Source organism: Gracilinanus agilis, chromosome 1 (assembly GCF_016433145.1).
Source record: "Gracilinanus agilis isolate LMUSP501 chromosome 1, AgileGrace, whole genome shotgun sequence".
In the NCBI taxonomy this organism is placed as follows: domain Eukaryota; kingdom Metazoa; phylum Chordata; class Mammalia; order Didelphimorphia; family Didelphidae; genus Gracilinanus; species Gracilinanus agilis.
Window position 1 is genome coordinate 717,539,852 of NC_058130.1, and position 19,445 is coordinate 717,559,296.

At 37.0% G+C, this 19,445-nt stretch overlaps 1 protein-coding gene across 1 annotated transcript in view; it reads left to right on the forward strand.

The window, feature by feature from the left end:
• Positions 1–19,445, forward strand: part of ZFR2 (zinc finger RNA binding protein 2) — a 120,485-nt gene that overhangs the window by 35,227 nt on the left and 65,813 nt on the right. Inside the window, exons 3-7 of the mRNA XM_044671229.1 lie at positions 4,463–4,577; positions 8,065–8,283; positions 8,389–8,738; positions 12,611–12,793; positions 14,232–14,460. Coding sequence (XP_044527164.1) covers positions 4,463–4,577; positions 8,065–8,283; positions 8,389–8,738; positions 12,611–12,793; positions 14,232–14,460 — 1,096 coding nt within the window. The remainder of the gene's footprint in view (positions 1–4,462; positions 4,578–8,064; positions 8,284–8,388; positions 8,739–12,610; positions 12,794–14,231; positions 14,461–19,445) is intronic.

The window sequence follows — 19,445 nt, forward strand, 5'->3', positions numbered from 1 at the left end:
AAGGTGGATTTCAGCATATTACAACCAGGAACTCATGCTCTCCAGCTTAATATTTCTTTCATTACTTCACTTTGTATTCATTCTTAGCATCACTTTTTGTCACAAAGTTAGAGCAGTGAAAATAAAAATGAACAGAAATGTAAAAATATGTTTAGAGACCAAACTTGAGATTTAGACCATCCTAATCTAGAGGAAAACCGTGATTTACATTTGGGCTAATATAGTACTCTGGGGAAATTCTAGGTTTCATGTCCTGATAACATGACAGAAAGATAGTAAATAGTAGAGATGGGATTGAAACCTCTTGACTCTCAAATCCAGAGTTCTTTTCACTTTCCTCATGCTCTGTATAGTTGTGGAATTTTTATTTTATGCTAGAAGTGGACAACTTCTTAGACTCAAGGAAATAAACCAAGCTAGGTCTATGTGGGGTCAATGGCTAGGTTTAAAGACTAGAATGAAGGAGAAGGAATAGAGGGGAATGGCAGAGAGAGGTAGATACAAATGGTAAAGAAGGCTGGAGTATGAGTTTCCCCTAGAGGTGACTATTGGTGTTTGAGCCCCTCTGATAAGCATTAAATGACTTGTTTTCTTTGCCTGTTTTTGTTTTTTGGCGGTTCTATGGAGGTGTAGTATGTATGTTCACTAGTAGCCTGCAATCAGTTGTCAAGCATTTATGAAGTACCTACTTTGTGTTAGTCACTGGAAATACAAGAATGAAACAGTATTTGCTCACAAGGGGCTTATAGTCCAACAGTGTGCTTTGTATTCATCATCAAGTCTTAAATTAGCTATGGATCCTTTTACAACTGTGTCAGAGCCTGGTCTGAACCCATCCAAGAAAGTTTCTTCATCCCAGGTAGAGGGTTTCTCCCTCTGGGGTCTAACCATTCACTTCCTTTTGTCAAACAGGTTGATTAGAGGAGTTGTTTGCAGTTATTATTATGGGTTCAAGGTATCAGAGGTATACCTACCTTACTCTATTCTGGCCACTATTAAAGCTTATTTAGGGGAGAATGACTTTAAGAACACAAGTGTGGTATGTATTGGAACCAATATGGTATATCACATAAGTAACTGACATATTCTTCTTTGAAGGATGAGGAAGCTTTTGTGACTTTTTCAGCTTTTGAGACCAAGATATTAATTGGATTTATCAGTCTTACCAAAAATATTTATTGAGCCCAAACCAAGTACAAGGCACTGTGCTAGATGATATGAAAGATATAAAAAAGTATAGGACAAAATCCTATTATCAAGTACTGTTCCCAAAGCTCCTTCTAGGCAATTTTGTGGATTAGGAGAAAACTGTCTGTCGGGAGAGTCTGAGGATTTTCAGTGAGAATCCTGGCACTTAGGCTCCTTTGTGAACTTGGACAAATCACTCTATGTCTCTGAGCCATAATATCAATTTCTGTTAAGTGAAGCACTTAGATTATATTATCTCTCATCTATTTTAGGTCAGACATTCAGATTTCTGTGTCATTCACTAGATCAGATCATGTCCCCTAAAACATTGCTATATATAATTCTAACTTGACATAGCATCAGGTTTGTCCCCTAATGTTTTTACAAAAGAACTCAGTTGTGAACTGTATCACTATATTTTCATAGCATCCTGCATTTCATATAAGTTTTTGGAACTCAGAGATCAGATTCACTCAATGATAGTATGAGTTTGAGCCTAACTCTAGAAATAGTGGTTGATAATTTAGGTGGAGGCAGCTTGAATGAACATTGGATTTGGATTAGGTTCAGAACTTGGCTGTGCAACCTACTTTTTTTTTTTTTTTTACCCTTACTTTCTGTCTTGGAGTCAATACTGACTTGCCCAGGGCCACACAGCTAGGAAGTGTCTGAGGCCAGATTTGAATCTAGGACCTCCCATCTCTAGGCCTGGCTCTCAATCCACTGAGCCATCCAGCTGCCCCCTGTGCATCCTACTTCTTGAGACTATGGACAAATCACTTCCCTACTCAGCCTTTGTTTTCTTGTCTGTAAAATGAGAGTTAGACAGTATGATTATTAAGGATCCTTCTAGTTATTAGGATATTAGTAATAGGCTAGTTCTCAAAGTTTGGGAAATTATAAAACCTTCTGCAGTGATTTTGATACCCTAGTACTTTTCCTTCTATTTTGGTAAGGGAACAAATATTGTAAGGGAGATAGCAAATTAATCCTGCTTTTCATTGCCTTCTTTTAATGAAAGTCATAGAGATATCTTATAGAATCTTAGGATTCCCTTGAACATAGTTTGTAGACTGCTGGTCAAAATAAACCAGCTGTCTAACTTATTTGAAAAGTGGAGTTGCTTTTGATTTCCCTGAAGTGTGTTGATCACTCCTGAAGATGTGTGTAAATTAGAGACTACAGGACAGATTCTGCAGATTCAGTTCTTGAGCAAAGGGGAGAACATGGAAGCAGCTGCTCCTTTATGATCAACTAAGGAGCTAGATGGCACAGTAGATAAAGTGCTGAACCTGGAGTCAGGAGGACCTGAGTTCAGATTCATTTCAAATTGCTTATTGTTTGTCTCAATTTCCTCCACGGTAAAATAGAAATAATAATGGTCCCTACCTCCCAGGGTTGTGAGGATCAATTGAGATGATATTTGTAAAGTGCTTGGCACAGTGCCTGGAGCATAATAGGTACTCTACAAATCCTATTATCAAATTATTATTAGCCACACTAAGCTTTTCCATGCATGGATAATATGACTGACCAACCAGAGAGCCTTAGTCGGGATGAATATTTTTTCTTTAGTGTTATTTAAAGGACATTTATATTCTCCTATGTAGTCAGCGAAGCTTAATTGAGTACCCCCTCAAAAAGTGTGTTGTTTTCTAATTTGATATTTGAGTTGATTCTGAAAATATATTTCTGTGAAGATTCATTTTCTTTGGAAATTCGCTGATCCTGGAGCTGTCATAAAAGGAATTTTTGTTTCAGTGTTGGTTCATAGATTATTATACATTTAGAATGTTAGTGGTAAAAGCTTTCATCCCTTCTCTTGACAGATAACCTTGTTGAGGCCCAGAAATGTTTAAGTGATTCATTCAAGATCAGAGACAGTACTGCCTTTCTGAGATTCTAGCTCTGAGATTCTGTCATTCTATGATTTACAATCCTGTAACTGAGTGTATTGATTTTTATTTATAATGAGAATATTTGCATAATATTAAGAGCATTGATTTTGTGGCTCAGATTCTGACTCTGCAGCTACAATTTGATACCCTTATGGCCTTCACCTCCGAGAACCTCAGTTTCTTCATCTTTATAACGAGGAGGCCAGGCAGGGTGATTGAATTCTCCAGTTCGCTCTACCTTAAAATCTTGTGCCCTTAACTATAACCATATGTGGTAATTGAGTGTGACTTGTTTTTCCAACCAGATTGCTGGCTCTTTAAGTTAGGAACCCAGTCTTATGACCAGACTTAAATAAGAAATACATGCACCTGAGACAAAATTTGAAAATTATGTTTCCTGTGTTGCTGTCTAGCAGAAGAAGTAAGCTTTCCTTTTAATACATGACTTGACTTATCTCAAAATAAATCTGTCACAGTCTTCTGCACATAGATGCTTAATAAGTGTTCATTGCTGTCAGTAGAATGTGAGTTTCTTGAAGGCAGAAGTTTTGTCATTTTGTATATCTAATGTGTAGCAATGTACTTTTCACATTATAATTAAAAAATGCCAAGCTACATGCCTCTCAAACACAGGTTTTTTTTTCTGGTATTTTTAAAAGAGCATTTGTATAAAAAGTAATATTAAAAATGTCATTTGTTAAATACCATACTTGTACATGTTATATCCCAAGCTTAATAAATAACATTTATATAGTGCTTTAAAGTTTGCAGACTACATGTATTATTTCATTTGATCCTCACAATAACTTTGCAAAGTAAGTACCATTATTATCCTCATTTTATAGATGAGGCTGAGAGAAGTTAAGTGATTTCCCCAGGGTTACACAGCTATTAAGTGACTGAGACAGATCCGAACTTCATAGCTTGCCATACCCACTTCTAGTTTTTCTTTTACCTTCTTTGCTTCTCCCACAGTATTTTGTATATGATGCTCTCTATGAGAGGTAGAATGTTATAATGGAAAGAACATTGGACTTGGAAACAAAAGACTTTGTTCCAAATCCTATATCCACCACTAAACTAGGCATATCATCTTAGGCAAATTAATTAATTTCTTAGTTTCCTCATTTGTAAATGGGTGATGATAATAATACTTGTATTATCTAAAAGGATCATTGTGAGGCTCAAATGAGCTCATGTATGTAAAGCACCATATGAAGTATTAAATTCAACATAAATAAATGCCATCTATTTTACAAAAATTGATCTTATACACACATATGTGTATATGTACATAAAATTTAGTCTGAATTGGTGATTATTAAACTGTATCTTCAATTGACATTTGCGTCTATTCTCTGAAATATCTTATGCAGGATAGTTACAGTTATGGACGATCCACACCTGCTAGCAACTATGAGAACAAACCATATTACCAGCCTACTGCTACCCAGGCTCAGCACACTGCCACAGACTCTTACTTTCAATCAGGTGGGTGGTGCTAGAACCTAGCATTTTGTATATATAAAAACACATTGAGTGCAAGGGTAGTGGCAGAAGGAGGCATTCATTTTTCTTTTTAAAATAAATTACAAGTACACATGAAGACTGATGATATGAACTTCAAGTATTGTATTTCCTAATATCTCAAACAAAGCTTCTAGTCATAGTAGATTTTAGATAAAATAAAAGATTGACAACTAGGTTTATTAAGAAAGTTGCCTCAATGCAGAATCAAGTGATAAAATTTTCTTATTCTTGCCATCATCCACAAATGTACTACCTTCTATATTCAAGAATTCTGAAATTACTTTATCCTCCCATCTTTTAGTGACTTTTCACCTTTTTCTCTGCCTTCCCTTACAAAACACTATTCTTCATCCGCATCATGACCTCCAATCTGCCTCATGCCCTCTAATCCCTTGATTCCTCAATGCTCTCTAAGCCATTTCCCCAGCACTAGCCACTCTTTCCCTTTCTCCCCATCTTGACCCGTTGATGAATGAATTCAACTCTACATTGTCCTCCTGTCTTAAATTCTTAGCATTCTTATCATATTATTGATTATGTCCACCTAAGCCTCAGCCTTGGATTATATTTATCATTTGCCATCTTCACTCCTACTCATGTGTTACTAAAAGAAGATAGATAAAATCATGCAATTCTTCTGACTTTCTAACACAAATTTATGTTTTACAACCTCAACTGGGCCCTCACTCCTGCTAGGCAATTTTTCTATGCCTTCCTTGTCAACACTCTTCACAGAAGCTTTAGTAAACCTTTTCATCCCTCCCCAAATCTCCCTTGGTTCCCCTACTCCTTAGCTGAGAGTCTTGTCTCATATTTTACAGAAAAAATTGAGGCCATTTGCTATGAGCTCCTTCTCCATTCTTCCTCATCTCCTATCACTCAGATGCCTTTTGCTACCTCTTCCTTTACTCTTCTCTCACATGATAAAGTGACCTTAATCCTCCTTCAACAAATTTCCCTCTTTGTTATCCCTACCCTTTGATTTATCTTCAATCTCTCCCTGTCTATAGGTTTCTTTCTTATTGCCTACAAACATGCCTATGTATTATCTATCCTCAAAAAACCCTCACTTGATCCTTTCATCCCAGCTAACTATAATCCTGTATCTCTTCAGCCCCTTGTAGCTAGATTCCTTATAAAAGCCATCTACAATACGTGCCTCCATTTTCTTTCTCGTACTATCATCTTAACTCCTTATAATCTAGCTTCTGAATTCTTCATTCCATTAAAAACTGCTCTCTTTCAAGTTTCTGGTAACCCTTAGTTGCCAAATCCAGTGGCTTTTTCTCAATCCTCTCTTCCTTGATACTCTCCTATCTAGGTTTTCATGACACCCATTCTCTCCTGGTTCTCCTCCTACTTATCTGACCACTCCTCTGTCACCTTTAGTGTGGATCCTCATCTAAGTCATGTCCTTTAACAACAGGTGTCCCTCAAGGTTCTCTCCTGGGCCCTCTTCTCTTCTTCCTCTATACTACTTTATTGGCTATCTCTTCAGCTCCCATAATTTGAATTACTATCTCTATGCTGATGATTCTTAAATCTTCCTTCCCTCCCCCCAAATCTTAGCTGATCTCCAATATCGAATCTGCATCTACTTTTCAGATGTCTCAAACTGGATATCCAGTAGACATCTTAAAATCAATACATCAAAAACAAAACTCATTTCTTTCTCCTGAAACTCACCTTCCCATTCTCTTCTGATCTTCCCCTGTTGCTATTCAGGGCAATACCATTGTTCCAGTCCCTCGGGTTCATAACCTAGGAGTCATCCTGGACTTCTCATTCTCTCTCCCTCCATATCCAAGCTGATGTCCTGTAGTTTTCACCTTTGTAATATCTTTTGAAAATCCTCTCTCTCTTCTTTGACACTGATGTTATCACTTTGGTGCTTGTCCTCTTTGCTTCACACCCAAATTATTTCATTCCATTCTCCATTCAGCCACTAAAATTATTTTCCTAAAATTTTTCAACCCCCCCCAAAATAAATTTCAGCGACTCCCTCTTGCCTCCAGGAACAAATACAACATACTCTGGCATTCAAAACTCTTCATAACCTAGGCGTCTCCTACCTTTCCAGTGTTTTTACACCCCACTCCCCAACATGTACTCTTCAATCTAGTGACACTGGATTTCTGGCTGTTTCATAAATAAGACATTCCATCACTTGACCCTGGATACTTTATCTAACTGACACCCCTATGCTTGGAATGCTTGCCTTCCTTGACCTGACTCTGAACCTCCTTGGCTTCTTCTGAGTTCCACTTAAAATTCTACCTTCTACTGGCAGCCTTCCCCAACTCCTCTTTTTTTTTTTTTTTAATCCTTACCTTCCATTTTAGAATCAATACTATGTATTGGTTCCAAGGCAGAAGAGTGGTAAGGGCTAGTGGTAATGGGAAGTTAAGTGACTTGCCCAGGGTCACACAGCTGGGAATTGTCTGAGGCCAGATTTGAACCCAGGACCTCCCATCTCTAGGCCTGGCTCTCAATCCACTGAGCCACCCAGCTGCCCCCCATTCCCAATTTCTCTTAATTCCATTGTCTTCTCAATGTTAATTACTTACTATTTATCATGTTTATGGCTTGCTTTTATGAATTTGTTTGCATGTTGCCTATCTCATTAGAGTGTAGAGGGCAGGGAGTGCTTTTAGTCTGTTTTTGTATCTCTGTTGCTTAGCACAGTGCCTGATACATAGCAGGTGGTTAATGAATGTTTATTGTTTGATTCAGTTTCATAATAGGTCCACAGTCTTAGAGCTGGAAAGGACCTAAAACTTCATTCAGTTCAAACCCTTCATTTCAGAGGCTTTTATTACCTATCTACTAAAGGAAGCTTTGATTAGTAAGCAGAGGTTACAATCCAATTCAGCCCCAAAGACAAGTAAGCCTGCACTCAAAATCTTTCTAGCTTGGTAGGACCTCTCACCATTTAATGTTCACTGACATAGACTTTGTGTCCTTTCCATGAAAATGAGTTATAATAACAGAATTATAGATTATTAGCACTGAAAGAATGATAAGGTTTGGTGCTGGAAAGAGAGCTTGGAGATATTTTTGTTTGACCCCTTCTTTTTATAGATAAGAAAAATAAAGGCCAAAGAGAGCGACTTTTCTCCAGGTGCATTGAGCTGGGCCAGGGCCCATTGGGCAAAAGAAGTATAAAAGGAGCCTTTAGGACTTTGCTTAAGAACTCCTGAGACCCCAAATAACCTCCTTGCTCACTGCTTTTTAACCTTCTTGGCAGTGGTGTTATTTTTTTTTGTTGTTGTTGTTTTATCCTTTGCATCACTTTTAAACTTCCTAAAGGAACTTTTCAATAGGAGGATTGCAATGTTTTTAGTAAAAGGACTTTTTGCTTGAACCTTTAAGCTATGAATGATCCATTGTACTAGAAGCCTAATAGTGACTGGGCACAACATTGCAAAGGCATTTGTTTGTTTCCTAGGTACTAAAGGAGGCTACAGTCAGCCTACCAGTGGTTACAGTCAAAATCAGCCCCAAAGACAAGTGACCACAATTAAGCCAGTTCAGACAGTGAGTACCACATCTTCAAGCTATAATGCTTACCCAGCAGTGACAACTGTTCAGCCAAATGTACCTGCTTCCTCTATTCCTTCATATACCTCCTCTTCCTCATACAATTCCACTTCAGCATCCTATACTGGTAAGGAAAGTCACATGGATGGAGACATTATTATGAGCTGAGACTCAGTTTGCATCAAAGATGAACTTCATGAAAATTGCTGTCTTTTTTTCTCCTGCCTCCCAGGATCCAATTATTCCACTTATGATGCTTCAGTGTATTCAGCAGCCGACACGTACTATCCAGCACCGCAGCAGCTCCAGCCACCGCTTCAGCCCCCACCTCAGCCTCAACCCATTACACCCCAGCAGCAGCATCCACAGCCTCTACCACAGCCTCTGCAGCTTCCTCCCCTTCCAAAGCCCACAGGGCCATCTCTGTGGGCCAACATGGGGTGTGGCATAAGTACCAGCTCTGTCAGTAGCTTCCCCAAGAAACCACCTTTTCAGAACAAGCAGCTGAAACCCAAAGGTCCCCTCAAACAGCCCCAGCTATACTACTGTGACATCTGCAAGATCAGCTGTGCTGGTCCCCAGGTCAGCAGAAATTCTCCCTGCTACATATTCATTCATTCATTTATTCTTTCATAAAGTCTTAGAGTTGAAAGCGTTTCAGTAGTCATCCCATCTAGCCCCTGTCTGAGCAGATATCTCCACTATAATTTTCCCAAGTGATCATCCATTCTCTGCTTCAGTTCTTCCAGGTAACAGGAAATGACTAATCAAGGCAACCCTTTCTACTCTTAAGTTTTATGAAGTTTTTTTAAGCCAAAATTTGTCTTTTAGTAGCTTCCACTTAGCTGTGCTCTTTGGAACCAAGCAAAAGAAACCTACTCCCATTTCCACATGATAACCTATCAGATATTTGAAAATACTTTTAATCTTCTCTACTCCAGACTTTAGTCTCTAAGCGAAGTGTCCTCATTTCTTTAAACAGATTCTTGTATATAATGGCCTACAAACCTTTTACCAAATACTTATTAAATATCTCTACTATATGCAAAGTGTTATCAAGTATGCAGAAAAGAATAAGATAAGGAATTCTTACACATTTGTTCTTGAAGGCTTGTTGTACTCCCTTTCTCCTTAACAGAACCTAAATGCTATTTACTACATTTGGTTCTTAGCAGGTTGATACAGTTGAGCTTCTAAAACAAGAGGACAAAACATTTATTTGCAATTGTTAATAATAATAGCCCATGTAGAGTGCTTTTCTCACAACAGTTCTTTGAAGACAGGTAATATAAATATCAGTTTACAGATGAGGCCCAGAAAGATGAGGGGATTTACTCATAGTCATATAAATTAAACATTCAGGACCCAGGACAGAAATCAGCACCTTTGACTACAAGTCCATTTCTCTACTACATTGTGCTACCTTTTGGTGTTAGGGGAGAAGATAAAAATCATTGCCTTCTATAAGCAGTTTCTATGATCCAAGTGAAATAAGTTCACAGAACAAGCTTACCTACAAACCAAGAATACCACTTGGAGTGCATTAGAATTGTTTCTTTTTGTTTTTCAAGATGGTTAGGTGGTATAGTGGATAGAGAGCTGGGCCTAGAGTCAGGAAGATCCAGTTTTACATTTGATTTCAGATACTTACTAGTTGTGTGACCCTGGGCCAGTCACTTAAACTTTCTCAGTTTCATCAACTGTAAAATGAGGATAATAAATAATAGTAACTACTTCCCAGGGTAATTGTGAAGATAAATGAGATAATATTTGTAAAGTGCTTATTAGCACAGTGAATAGCACATAATTAGTATACAATAAATGCTTATTTTTTTCCTTCCTTAAAACGATATTATTATAATAATAATATGAGAGGAATGATTGATGAGTAAATATTGGTATAGTCTTATCTGCTGCTGAAAATACTAACCAAGTCAACTTTAGAAGCTACTTGATACTGACTTAGTTCTTTGTGTTTTAATGGTGACAGTTTAGTAGATTTGGTCATATTGTAATTGCTTCCTCATTTCTTTTAATTTAGATCCTCTATAACAGTCCATTTTTTTCATATCCAGAATTTTTACTGTTTTTTAGTATTGTCCTTCACTGAAGTTGCCAATATGTTCTGTGTTTTGTGGATGTACACAAGCTCTGTGTGGGTTACACAAGGTCTTGCAGATCTTTACCTCAGTGTCTTCATTTGTAAAAGAGGAATAATATTAGCACTTACCTCCCAGGGAGGTAGTGAGAATCAAATGAGATAATAATTGCAAAGCTTGTAGCACAGTGCCTGGCATATAGCAAGTGCTATAAAAATGTTAGCTATTATTATTGTTGTTAAGCACAAAGAAGGATCCATTGCCTGAGAGTCCCCTACTAAGTGACTAGTTTTTAGGCCATTTACAACTCACAAAACTATATTCTGAGATATGGAGGGTTTGCACTTTGCTTTAGTGTAATCAGGGATTTTTGAATCTTTGAAGCATGAATTGCTATTGGTGCTTATAAATCACTGAAATCCCAATACTTATAAATAAGAATAAATCAGTAATGAAATATATGAGAGGAGGGTCTATATGAGAGGGGAGTCTACAGCTGGTCACTCAGGAATCACTGATCAATTGTAAGTCTTGACCTGATTGATCATCAGAAAACCTGCCCCATTTTCCTTTATGTGTCCAGGAACCTGAACATCAATATTCCCTGCATCTTCTGCTTTTGTTAAGTCCACATCCCAGACAATTTTAAAGGTAGATTCCTCTCATGAAAAGATGGAGAATTCAAAGACTCTATAATATAGAATAGAATCTTGGAACAGGAAGATTGTCAAAGTCATCTAGTTACAACTCCTATTTAAGCAGGAATCTCCACTGTAACATCCCTAACAAGTGGTCATCCATCCTATGCTCGAAGACCTCCAGTGATGGAGAAATCTTTCTGCCTTTTGAGGCAATTCACATCTCTCAGTTCCTCAAAATGTGCTAATGAATGAAAAGTTTATTTTGTTTATGCCTCAATTACATTGTCTCTTGTCACTCTTTGTCCAGTAATTTGTATAGTCAGATAGGTCAGTACAAGAACAGCACCCTTACCTTTTGCACTCTCAACTTCATATAACAAACCAAAAGCTACATGATAGTACACATTTCAGATAACGGACATCTGAAGAAGAGAGCTGCACATGTCCATATAAATGGCTTATTTTCAGGGACTAAACATTATAATTTTGGGAGTGGATTTGGACCAGTCATAATGCTGGGCTCTCAAGTTTAGATGTCAGATTCAACTCCTCACACTTTCAACCCCCCCCCACCCCCCAATATCCAATCTGTTGCCAAGGCTAGTCAATTTCTCTTTTGAAATATCTCTTGGATATACTTTCTTCTCTTCTTTGCAACCAACCTAGTAAAGGCCCTAATCTCTTTGGTTTGGGCTACCTGCCACAATTCTCTTCTGGAGTCCATCCTCCATTCATTTGCAAAGTGATTTTTCCTAAAGCTCAGCTCCAGCAATTTAATTTCCCTATTCATTAAACTCCAATGGCTCCCTATTCCAGTATCAGTGGTATTCAAGGCTCTTTGTAATTTGCTTCCCTCTTCACCTTTTTGGTCTTCTTACACTTTATGATCCATTGACATGGGCTTCCTGGCTGTTTCTTTCCTAAATAAGACACTGTATTTCTCCACTCCAGGTATTTTCTTGGATTCTCCCTCATGCCTGGAATGTTCTCCCTCCTCATCTTGGTTTCCTTACTTTTCCCACCTAATATCCTACTTTCAAAAAGAAACTTTTCCCAATTCCTCTTAATTGTTGTGCCTCTCTGTTAATTGTTTCCTATTTATCTTTTACATAATTCCTTGTAACAAATATGTTTACTATTGTTTCCACTGAGAGATTGTGAACTCCTTGAGGGCAGAGACTGCCTTTTGTCTTTTTGTGTTACCAGTGCTTAGCATAGTGCCTGGCAAATGGTAATTGTTTAGTAAATGTTTATCAGTTGACTGTAACCACAGACAATTGGTCAGGTAACTTGTTTTGCATTAGTGATTATCTTATCTCATACACATGCCATTAAGAATCCTGACATGAGAACACTTCTTGAACCTTTGTAAGATTCCTTGTATCTATATAGCTTTATTGACCACAGCTGACAGACTCAGTATCACCAGGCAAAATGATAAATAAATGAATGGATGGACAGATATATATGAGAGAGAGAGCTATAAAATCAAATTCTTTTAATTCCTAAAGTCAAAGTCATACTTATGTTTATAGATATCTCACAATGAATGACACAATCACAACAATAAGCTTTTAGTTTCCAGTTCCTAGATGTTAGGAGTACCAAGCTAATAATGAATGAATGCTCAGTAAATTGTGCTGAAGAGGCAGTGCTTAGCTGATGTCTGTGCAAGCCTTGCTTATTAAGCTTTGTTTTTGCTCTTTGATTACAGACCTACCGGGAACATTTAGAAGGACAGAAGCACAAAAAGAAAGAGGCAGCTCAGAAGCTGGGTAACCAGTCAAACATTGGCCTTCGTGGGGTTCAAACACAGCTGCATTGTGAGCTCTGTGATGTGTCTTGCACAGGAGCAGACGCATATGCAGCACATATCCGGGGATCCAAACATCAGAAGGTATGGGTTGCTTTATTGTGCTCTTTTTCTCCTGTTTATAGTTGTCTTCCTATATTCATAAACCCCATTGACCCCTTGAATTTCTTTTACACCAAGAACTCTGCCCTTTATGTAACCTAGGAAAAGCCTTAAGCTTAAGGAGGCATAATATCACTTTGATTCTTTGGTTACTTTTTTTTTAATCCCCTGATTAGAGAGTAAATTAAATGAAATAAATGAAATTAAATTGTTCAATTAATTGGAATGACATGTGACATTTGAGTCTGATTATAATGTTTTCTTTGAATAGAAAGTTAAGAATTTGGGTGTGCCCTTCTTTGTTGTACTAATTGGAATCACACATGAAATTTGAGAGTTATTGTAATATATGTTATCTTTAAGAAGAGTATTTAAGAGAGTAGGTGTACATTATGATGCCCTCCATCTATACACACACAGACAGACATATACACAAATGTGAATAGGTGGATAGGAATTGTGTATATGCTGTTTGGGTAAGCCACAGTATCAGTAACTAAATGTAGCCCCTATATGAGCAGCCTATATCTGTGAGACAAAGGCGAATAATAGGGCCAGATTTCCCCTCTCCTTCCAAAAAAAATTAAAATGGAAACATGACTCTCTGTTAAATTGCTAAAACCTTTGCTAAAACATAAAGGTATAATAATTGTACCTTTACTTAGCACCATAATTTGCTTTTAAGCTATTGGTCCTCATCTTTCATTTTCTAGTCTCTCTTGAAGTCAGGAAGACCTGAGTTCAATACTTGCCTTTGATGAATACTGGTTATGTGATCCTGAGCAAATTACTTAACCTCTAAGTGTCCCTCTAAGACTATATGTTGCAAAACATATGCCAATTTGCACTAATGAAAGGCATTTTCTCCTTGGAAATGTCCTATAATAAATGATTCTCAAAGTGGGCACCACTGCCCCCTAGTGGGTGCTGCAGCGATCCAGGGGAGCGGTGATGGCCACAGGTGCATTTATCTTTCCTATTAATTGCTATTAAAATTTAAAAAATTAATTTCCAGGGGGCTAAGTAATATTTTTTCTGGAAAGGGGGCAGTAGGCCAAAAACGTTTGGGAACCACTGATCTATATAAAAAAATCTGGTAAAAGAAAAGATGAAGGCTAATCATGGTAGCATTCATCCTATCATTCATTCAATAGCAATTATGTGAGCACTTATAAATGTATATAAAACATTTTGTAAAAATTAAGACATTGTATAAAATATCAGTTAAAATTATTGGAAAATGTTCCTTTCACTCATGAAACTTATGATTTAGCAGGAAGAAAACTAAAACTTCAGCTTGAGTGGCTTCTAGGTGTGATCTTATAGAAGTTCTGCCCTTCCGAGGGATTTACTAGAAGTAGTTATGTCTTGTGGCCTTGAACAGGTTTTCTTTGACAGTTGTTATATGGTATTATTTCAGGTCATTAAATTACATACGAAGTTGGGGAAACCTATCCCTTCAGTAGAGCCAGTATTATTGAACTCTGTTCCTACCAACATAGTGAATAAGCTGGTTCCCCAAGTCACTACTACTGCCACAACTGTCACACCAGCTAAAGCAGCAAATGTAGCCATCAACAATAGCACAAGCTACCCAAGAAGGCCAGTACTGACCAAGAAACCACTTACCTCAAAGATAACATATGTAGGTATGTCTCTTTAAACTTCGTCTTAATTCAGTTAATTATAATTGAAGCATTGCTTCATATAGCTTTCTTTGCACTGTTGTCCACTTCTTTTTTGAAGTGCAGATTGAAGGAACATTTGTAGGTCTCCTACACTTTCAGACTAAGGGGTATTGGATAGATTTCATGAGTAATCCTTGATTTAACTAAATTCAGTTAACCTTTATTACCACAGTTTCACAGATTTAGTGAGAAATTAATTTTAGTTGATATTTTATTTATAAATACTCTCTAATAAAAAATACCATCTTCTGGGAAGATTTTGAATAGGAATCTAAGGAACTGAATTCTTTTTCCTCCTCTGCTGCTGACTTATTGAAAGTCATTGGTATTTCTCCGACCAGGAGCTAAGTGGTTTTTACCTGTCTGATTCAAGGAAATTCTTGGAAGAATCCATTAGATAGTGAATTCATTTCTCCTCTTTAATCTTGGGAAGGTGCAGTGCCTCCATCTCAGAGATCCTAGAGAAGATATGGTTACCATCAAAGCTTTGTTCCTAGCTTCCTTATTATTGAGGAAAAAACCTTTCTCTGTTTACTGGCTTTTAGAATGAACTAGATTGGCCTCTACAATGTTGCAGGGGAAGTGGTGAACTAAGGCATTATTCCTACAGCTATACATTTTTTGGCTTGGCTGTCTATCTAGTTCCTCTTAGGCCTAGGAAACACATAGGAAGTGTAATTTTAAATATAGAGGAAAGGGACTGGCCAAACTGTATAAGACTTTTCCCTCTGTTATATATATCAACAAATATTTATTGAGTAAACATGTAGTAAAAGCTTTAAGTGATTTTAAATAATATTATACTCTTCATATGTGCTTTTCCTAAAGTAAAATCTTATATACTTCTTAGTTAATGCTAAATACAATAATAATTAAAGAAATTCATCATTGATGAATTGATAACTTTTGATTTTGAGTGGTTCCTAATTTGTTATAATTAAACTTATTTTGCCTCTCCATTTGTGAGGACTAATTGCTTAAAAGAGCACATATCATTGGGCATATTCATAATCTTAACTTTGATAGCTGGAAAAGTTATAGGACTGCCTATGTGGTATAAGAAATAAAATGGATATAAAAGGATAGATTTAAAAACATTATGGTTTTTAAAGGTTTATTAATAGCCATTAGAAAAATGAAGCCATGTGCCATATTAAGAGTTAGTTTGAAGGACCCACCATACCTCCACCACCATCCTGCTTCAGCCTCAAAAGAGAGCATGCCCTTCCAGGCACTTCCTTTTTATTCGTCTCTCTACACTATTACACTTCCTGTTTACGTGATTATGCAAGAGGAATCATGGGAAATATAGTTTGAAAGAGCCCTAAATCTCCACAGAAAGTTTAGATCAGGGACCTCAAAATTAGTTCAAGACTCCCAAATTTCCAATATCCTATTCCCCCCCGAGATCCAGAGGAAAGACTGATCTTCCCGGTGGATCTTGTAAACATAGCCGACTTTTAAATGATAGAAATTTGGGGATAAAAAGAAAAGAAGACAAAAACAATGATCCAATAATTGCTAGGCACATTGACAAAAAGCCAGTCGGGGCAGTCTCCTTTGGCATAAGAGTATACATTCAAAATAAATGCATTCAACTTCCCATAGTTCAATCAACTGCATCCCAAAGTTCATTCTGGATCTTCTTGATGCAGTGTAGGTTCCTGTAGGCATCTTCATGGTGCCTTCTCCAAACAGGTTCGTTGTCTGGATTCTGGGGAGATGACAAATTTCTTATTTTGAAATTACTCTCAAAAGAATTTAAACTTTACATTATAGATTATAAAACATACATTCCCTTCTGAGGAGAATAACACATTCCTTCCTAAAATTACTCTTAAAAGAATTTAAATTTTACATTATAGATTATAATATAGACATTCTGATTATAAAATATACACACACCCCTGAAGAGGGTTAAGGCCAACACCCAGATCAGCTAAAGATATATGGCTAAGTTATGGGGTTATATAAGTCAATTGGCAAAAGAAATAAGGATAAAAAAATCCAAATAAAATAGAAAAAATAAATTGTGAATGATATGTAAATGTCAAAGTCTTATGTGCAAAAATGTAAGGAAAAATAAACTCAACGTAGGTCCTTGAATCAAGGCCCAATTAAAGTGATTTAAGCAATTGTGCAATTACCCAATTCAATAGCCAGGACTACAGGAAGTTGCCACACTTATAAGAGAAATAAAAGGACCAAATTTGTGTGCAAGGGAAGTGTCTTTCCCTGGTTTGATTTGCCTGCACTTCTCAGGGATAGGGTGAGCCAGGATGATGGCCAACCTTTAGTACTTGACCAGGATGAAACTCAGGGAAATCTGGCCTCTAACATATATCAGAAAAGCCACAACCCTGAACCCCAAACACTAAGTTCAAGTCCTTCAGTATTGGCATAGAAGTTCCTCAATCCTACCTGGATTGATATGGTCTTTTTTTACCTTGTTCTCCTAGGCAGTGTGCAGTTTCTCACCAATCCCATTTGGACTGCATGGTTTCCTTGACCTTGTGGCTCTTTTGTTCCCTTCTCCTGGAATCAGACAGAATCATTAATCACAGTCCCATAATATTTACCAATAATTGGCAGGTTACCATAGTCTAAGGCTTTTGGGTATGCATTAATATTATAGCAAATATATATTTATATTAAACTTTTATTACTATAAAATCAAAGGGGATTAATATTGATTATATGTACTTTAAGTAGAAAAATGAGAAAAAAGGAAAAAGAGTCAGTTATTCTATTAAAAAAGTAAAAAGAAAAGCAATAAGAAAATTAAAAATTCAGGGAAAATACAATGTTTTCAAGTATAAAAATGAGAGAGAAAAAAACCTGAAATACTTTATTGCACGTAGAAGGGAAAAAATAATAAAAGAATGTTTTAAAAATCAAAATATATATAGCTGAGAATTAGTGAAAGATTTTTCACCCAAAAATGAGATCCATTTCCTGTTAAGCTTTTCCATGAACTCCTCTGAGTGCAAATGACTTTTACAAAATAGCAGATTCATAATGCAATTCAAGTAAAGTATCAAAATTTCCAATAACACATTTAAAGACAATAGTAAACAAACCCATTATTATATCCACTTGCTATGATGTTTGAAAATGTATACTTGTCACAATTCAATAGGTATAGTAAATCGTTCAAACTTGGCTGAGATATTTTTAACAAAATCTATTACTGTCTCCATCCCAATTGTGGGGCAGAGCCTAGGAAAATTTCTTGGGTCTAAAATGTCACCAGGAATTCTAGATCCTTCTGATGAGAAAGTAAATTAAAATTCAAATAAAGAGTTAAAAAAGCATATAGGAGCTCTTTTGGCTTCCTGTGTAATATATAAAAAGTTTGGGCAGGAAACTTCCATTTGTTTTCTCTACCTTTTTAAGACAACTTTCTTTATTATATATATCCATTCAGAAGTTACTATAAAATCCTAAAGTCAGTTTTAAAGACCTCTTATAAAATTGCAATTTAAATTCTCAAGGCATCATAGTCTTTAAGGTTGTATACAATTGTCTAGATAGAATAAAAATTGTTAAGGCAATATGTGTACCTATAGTTGAGATGACAAATTCAGTATACTTTGGACTTACGGGCTTTTACAACTTAAAAAAATGTGTTTAAGATGTTCATGGTCTTTTTACAATGATATGTTGTTCTGTAAAATCATATAACAGATAAAGAATCATATAACAGAATTAGATTAATACAGATAAACTTAAAAAAATTTTTTTAAACTTAAATAAATCAGGAAATACAATGATAAAAGCTACAATTACAAGCAGTGTAGTGAAAAAAACTTTTTTTATCGATTAGAATAAACTTGTTCACTATTAAGGAGTTACAGTAAAATCACAAACAGAATTTATCTATCAGCCAAAAACTTAGCTTAAAATGATTCAATGTGAGGGCAGCTGGGTAGCTCAGTGGATTAAGAACCAGGCCTAGAGACGGGAGGTCCTAGGTTTAAATCTGGCCTCAGACACTTCCCAGCTGTGTGACCCTGGGCAAGTCACTTGACCCCCATTGCCTACCCTTACCACTCCCCTGCCTTGGAGCCAATACACAGTATTGACTCCAAGATGGAAGGTAAGAGTTTAAATTAAAAAAAAATTTTTAAATGATTCAGTGTAACAGAAATATATTGATCAGATTAATATATTAACTTAAAACAGCAAAATTAAATAATAATATAATAAATCAGCAAAATACGATAAGATAAAGAGACTTTCAAAAAACCATGGAGTCTGAGGAGGCTTACTAATTTTACCTCCAGACTTTTAAAAGTTCCATTTAAGTTCCCTTTATCTGAGCCCTGCACTGAGCAGTGTGGATGACTCCCATAAGGGGCATAGTTCAGAAGTTGAGCCAGCATGTGTAGGGGGTGAATCTCTCCCAAGTCTCAGGCAGGATAATTGAAAGGAATGGTTTGAAATAGGCGATGTGGCCCATGCTTGCCATTCTGCTTCCTGTTTGAAGAGTAAAAGCTAGGGCCCATGTGGAAGCCAACTTGGGTAGGGGCTAGAGAAGCCACAGGTTGGAAATTCACAAGGAGCAGGCTGGGGGTGGGGGTGGGAAGAGTAGACAAGCGGCTAGATCAGGTTTGAAAAAAACACGTGGAGGGGCTCATGGGAGTAGAAGCTCCCTTCAGGTTAAAAGTCATTATTAATGTCTTCCAGGAAACACATTCAGAGCAGCTAAGTAAGGACTGTTCACAATGCAAAGGAAGTGGGGTTATACTTTCCATGTTTCAAGCGGCAGCTGGGACCAGTGGCAGCAGCTGGAGTTCAGGCAGGGGTCAGGCTTCTGGCATCCAAGGGAATGGGGAGTCGGAATTGGGAATGGCGGCTAGGATCTGGGATCAGCACTGGGCAGGAAGGTCAGAAACATCTGCCCCCCACCCTTTCCTCCCCCCCCCCCCCCCCCCCGTCAGGGG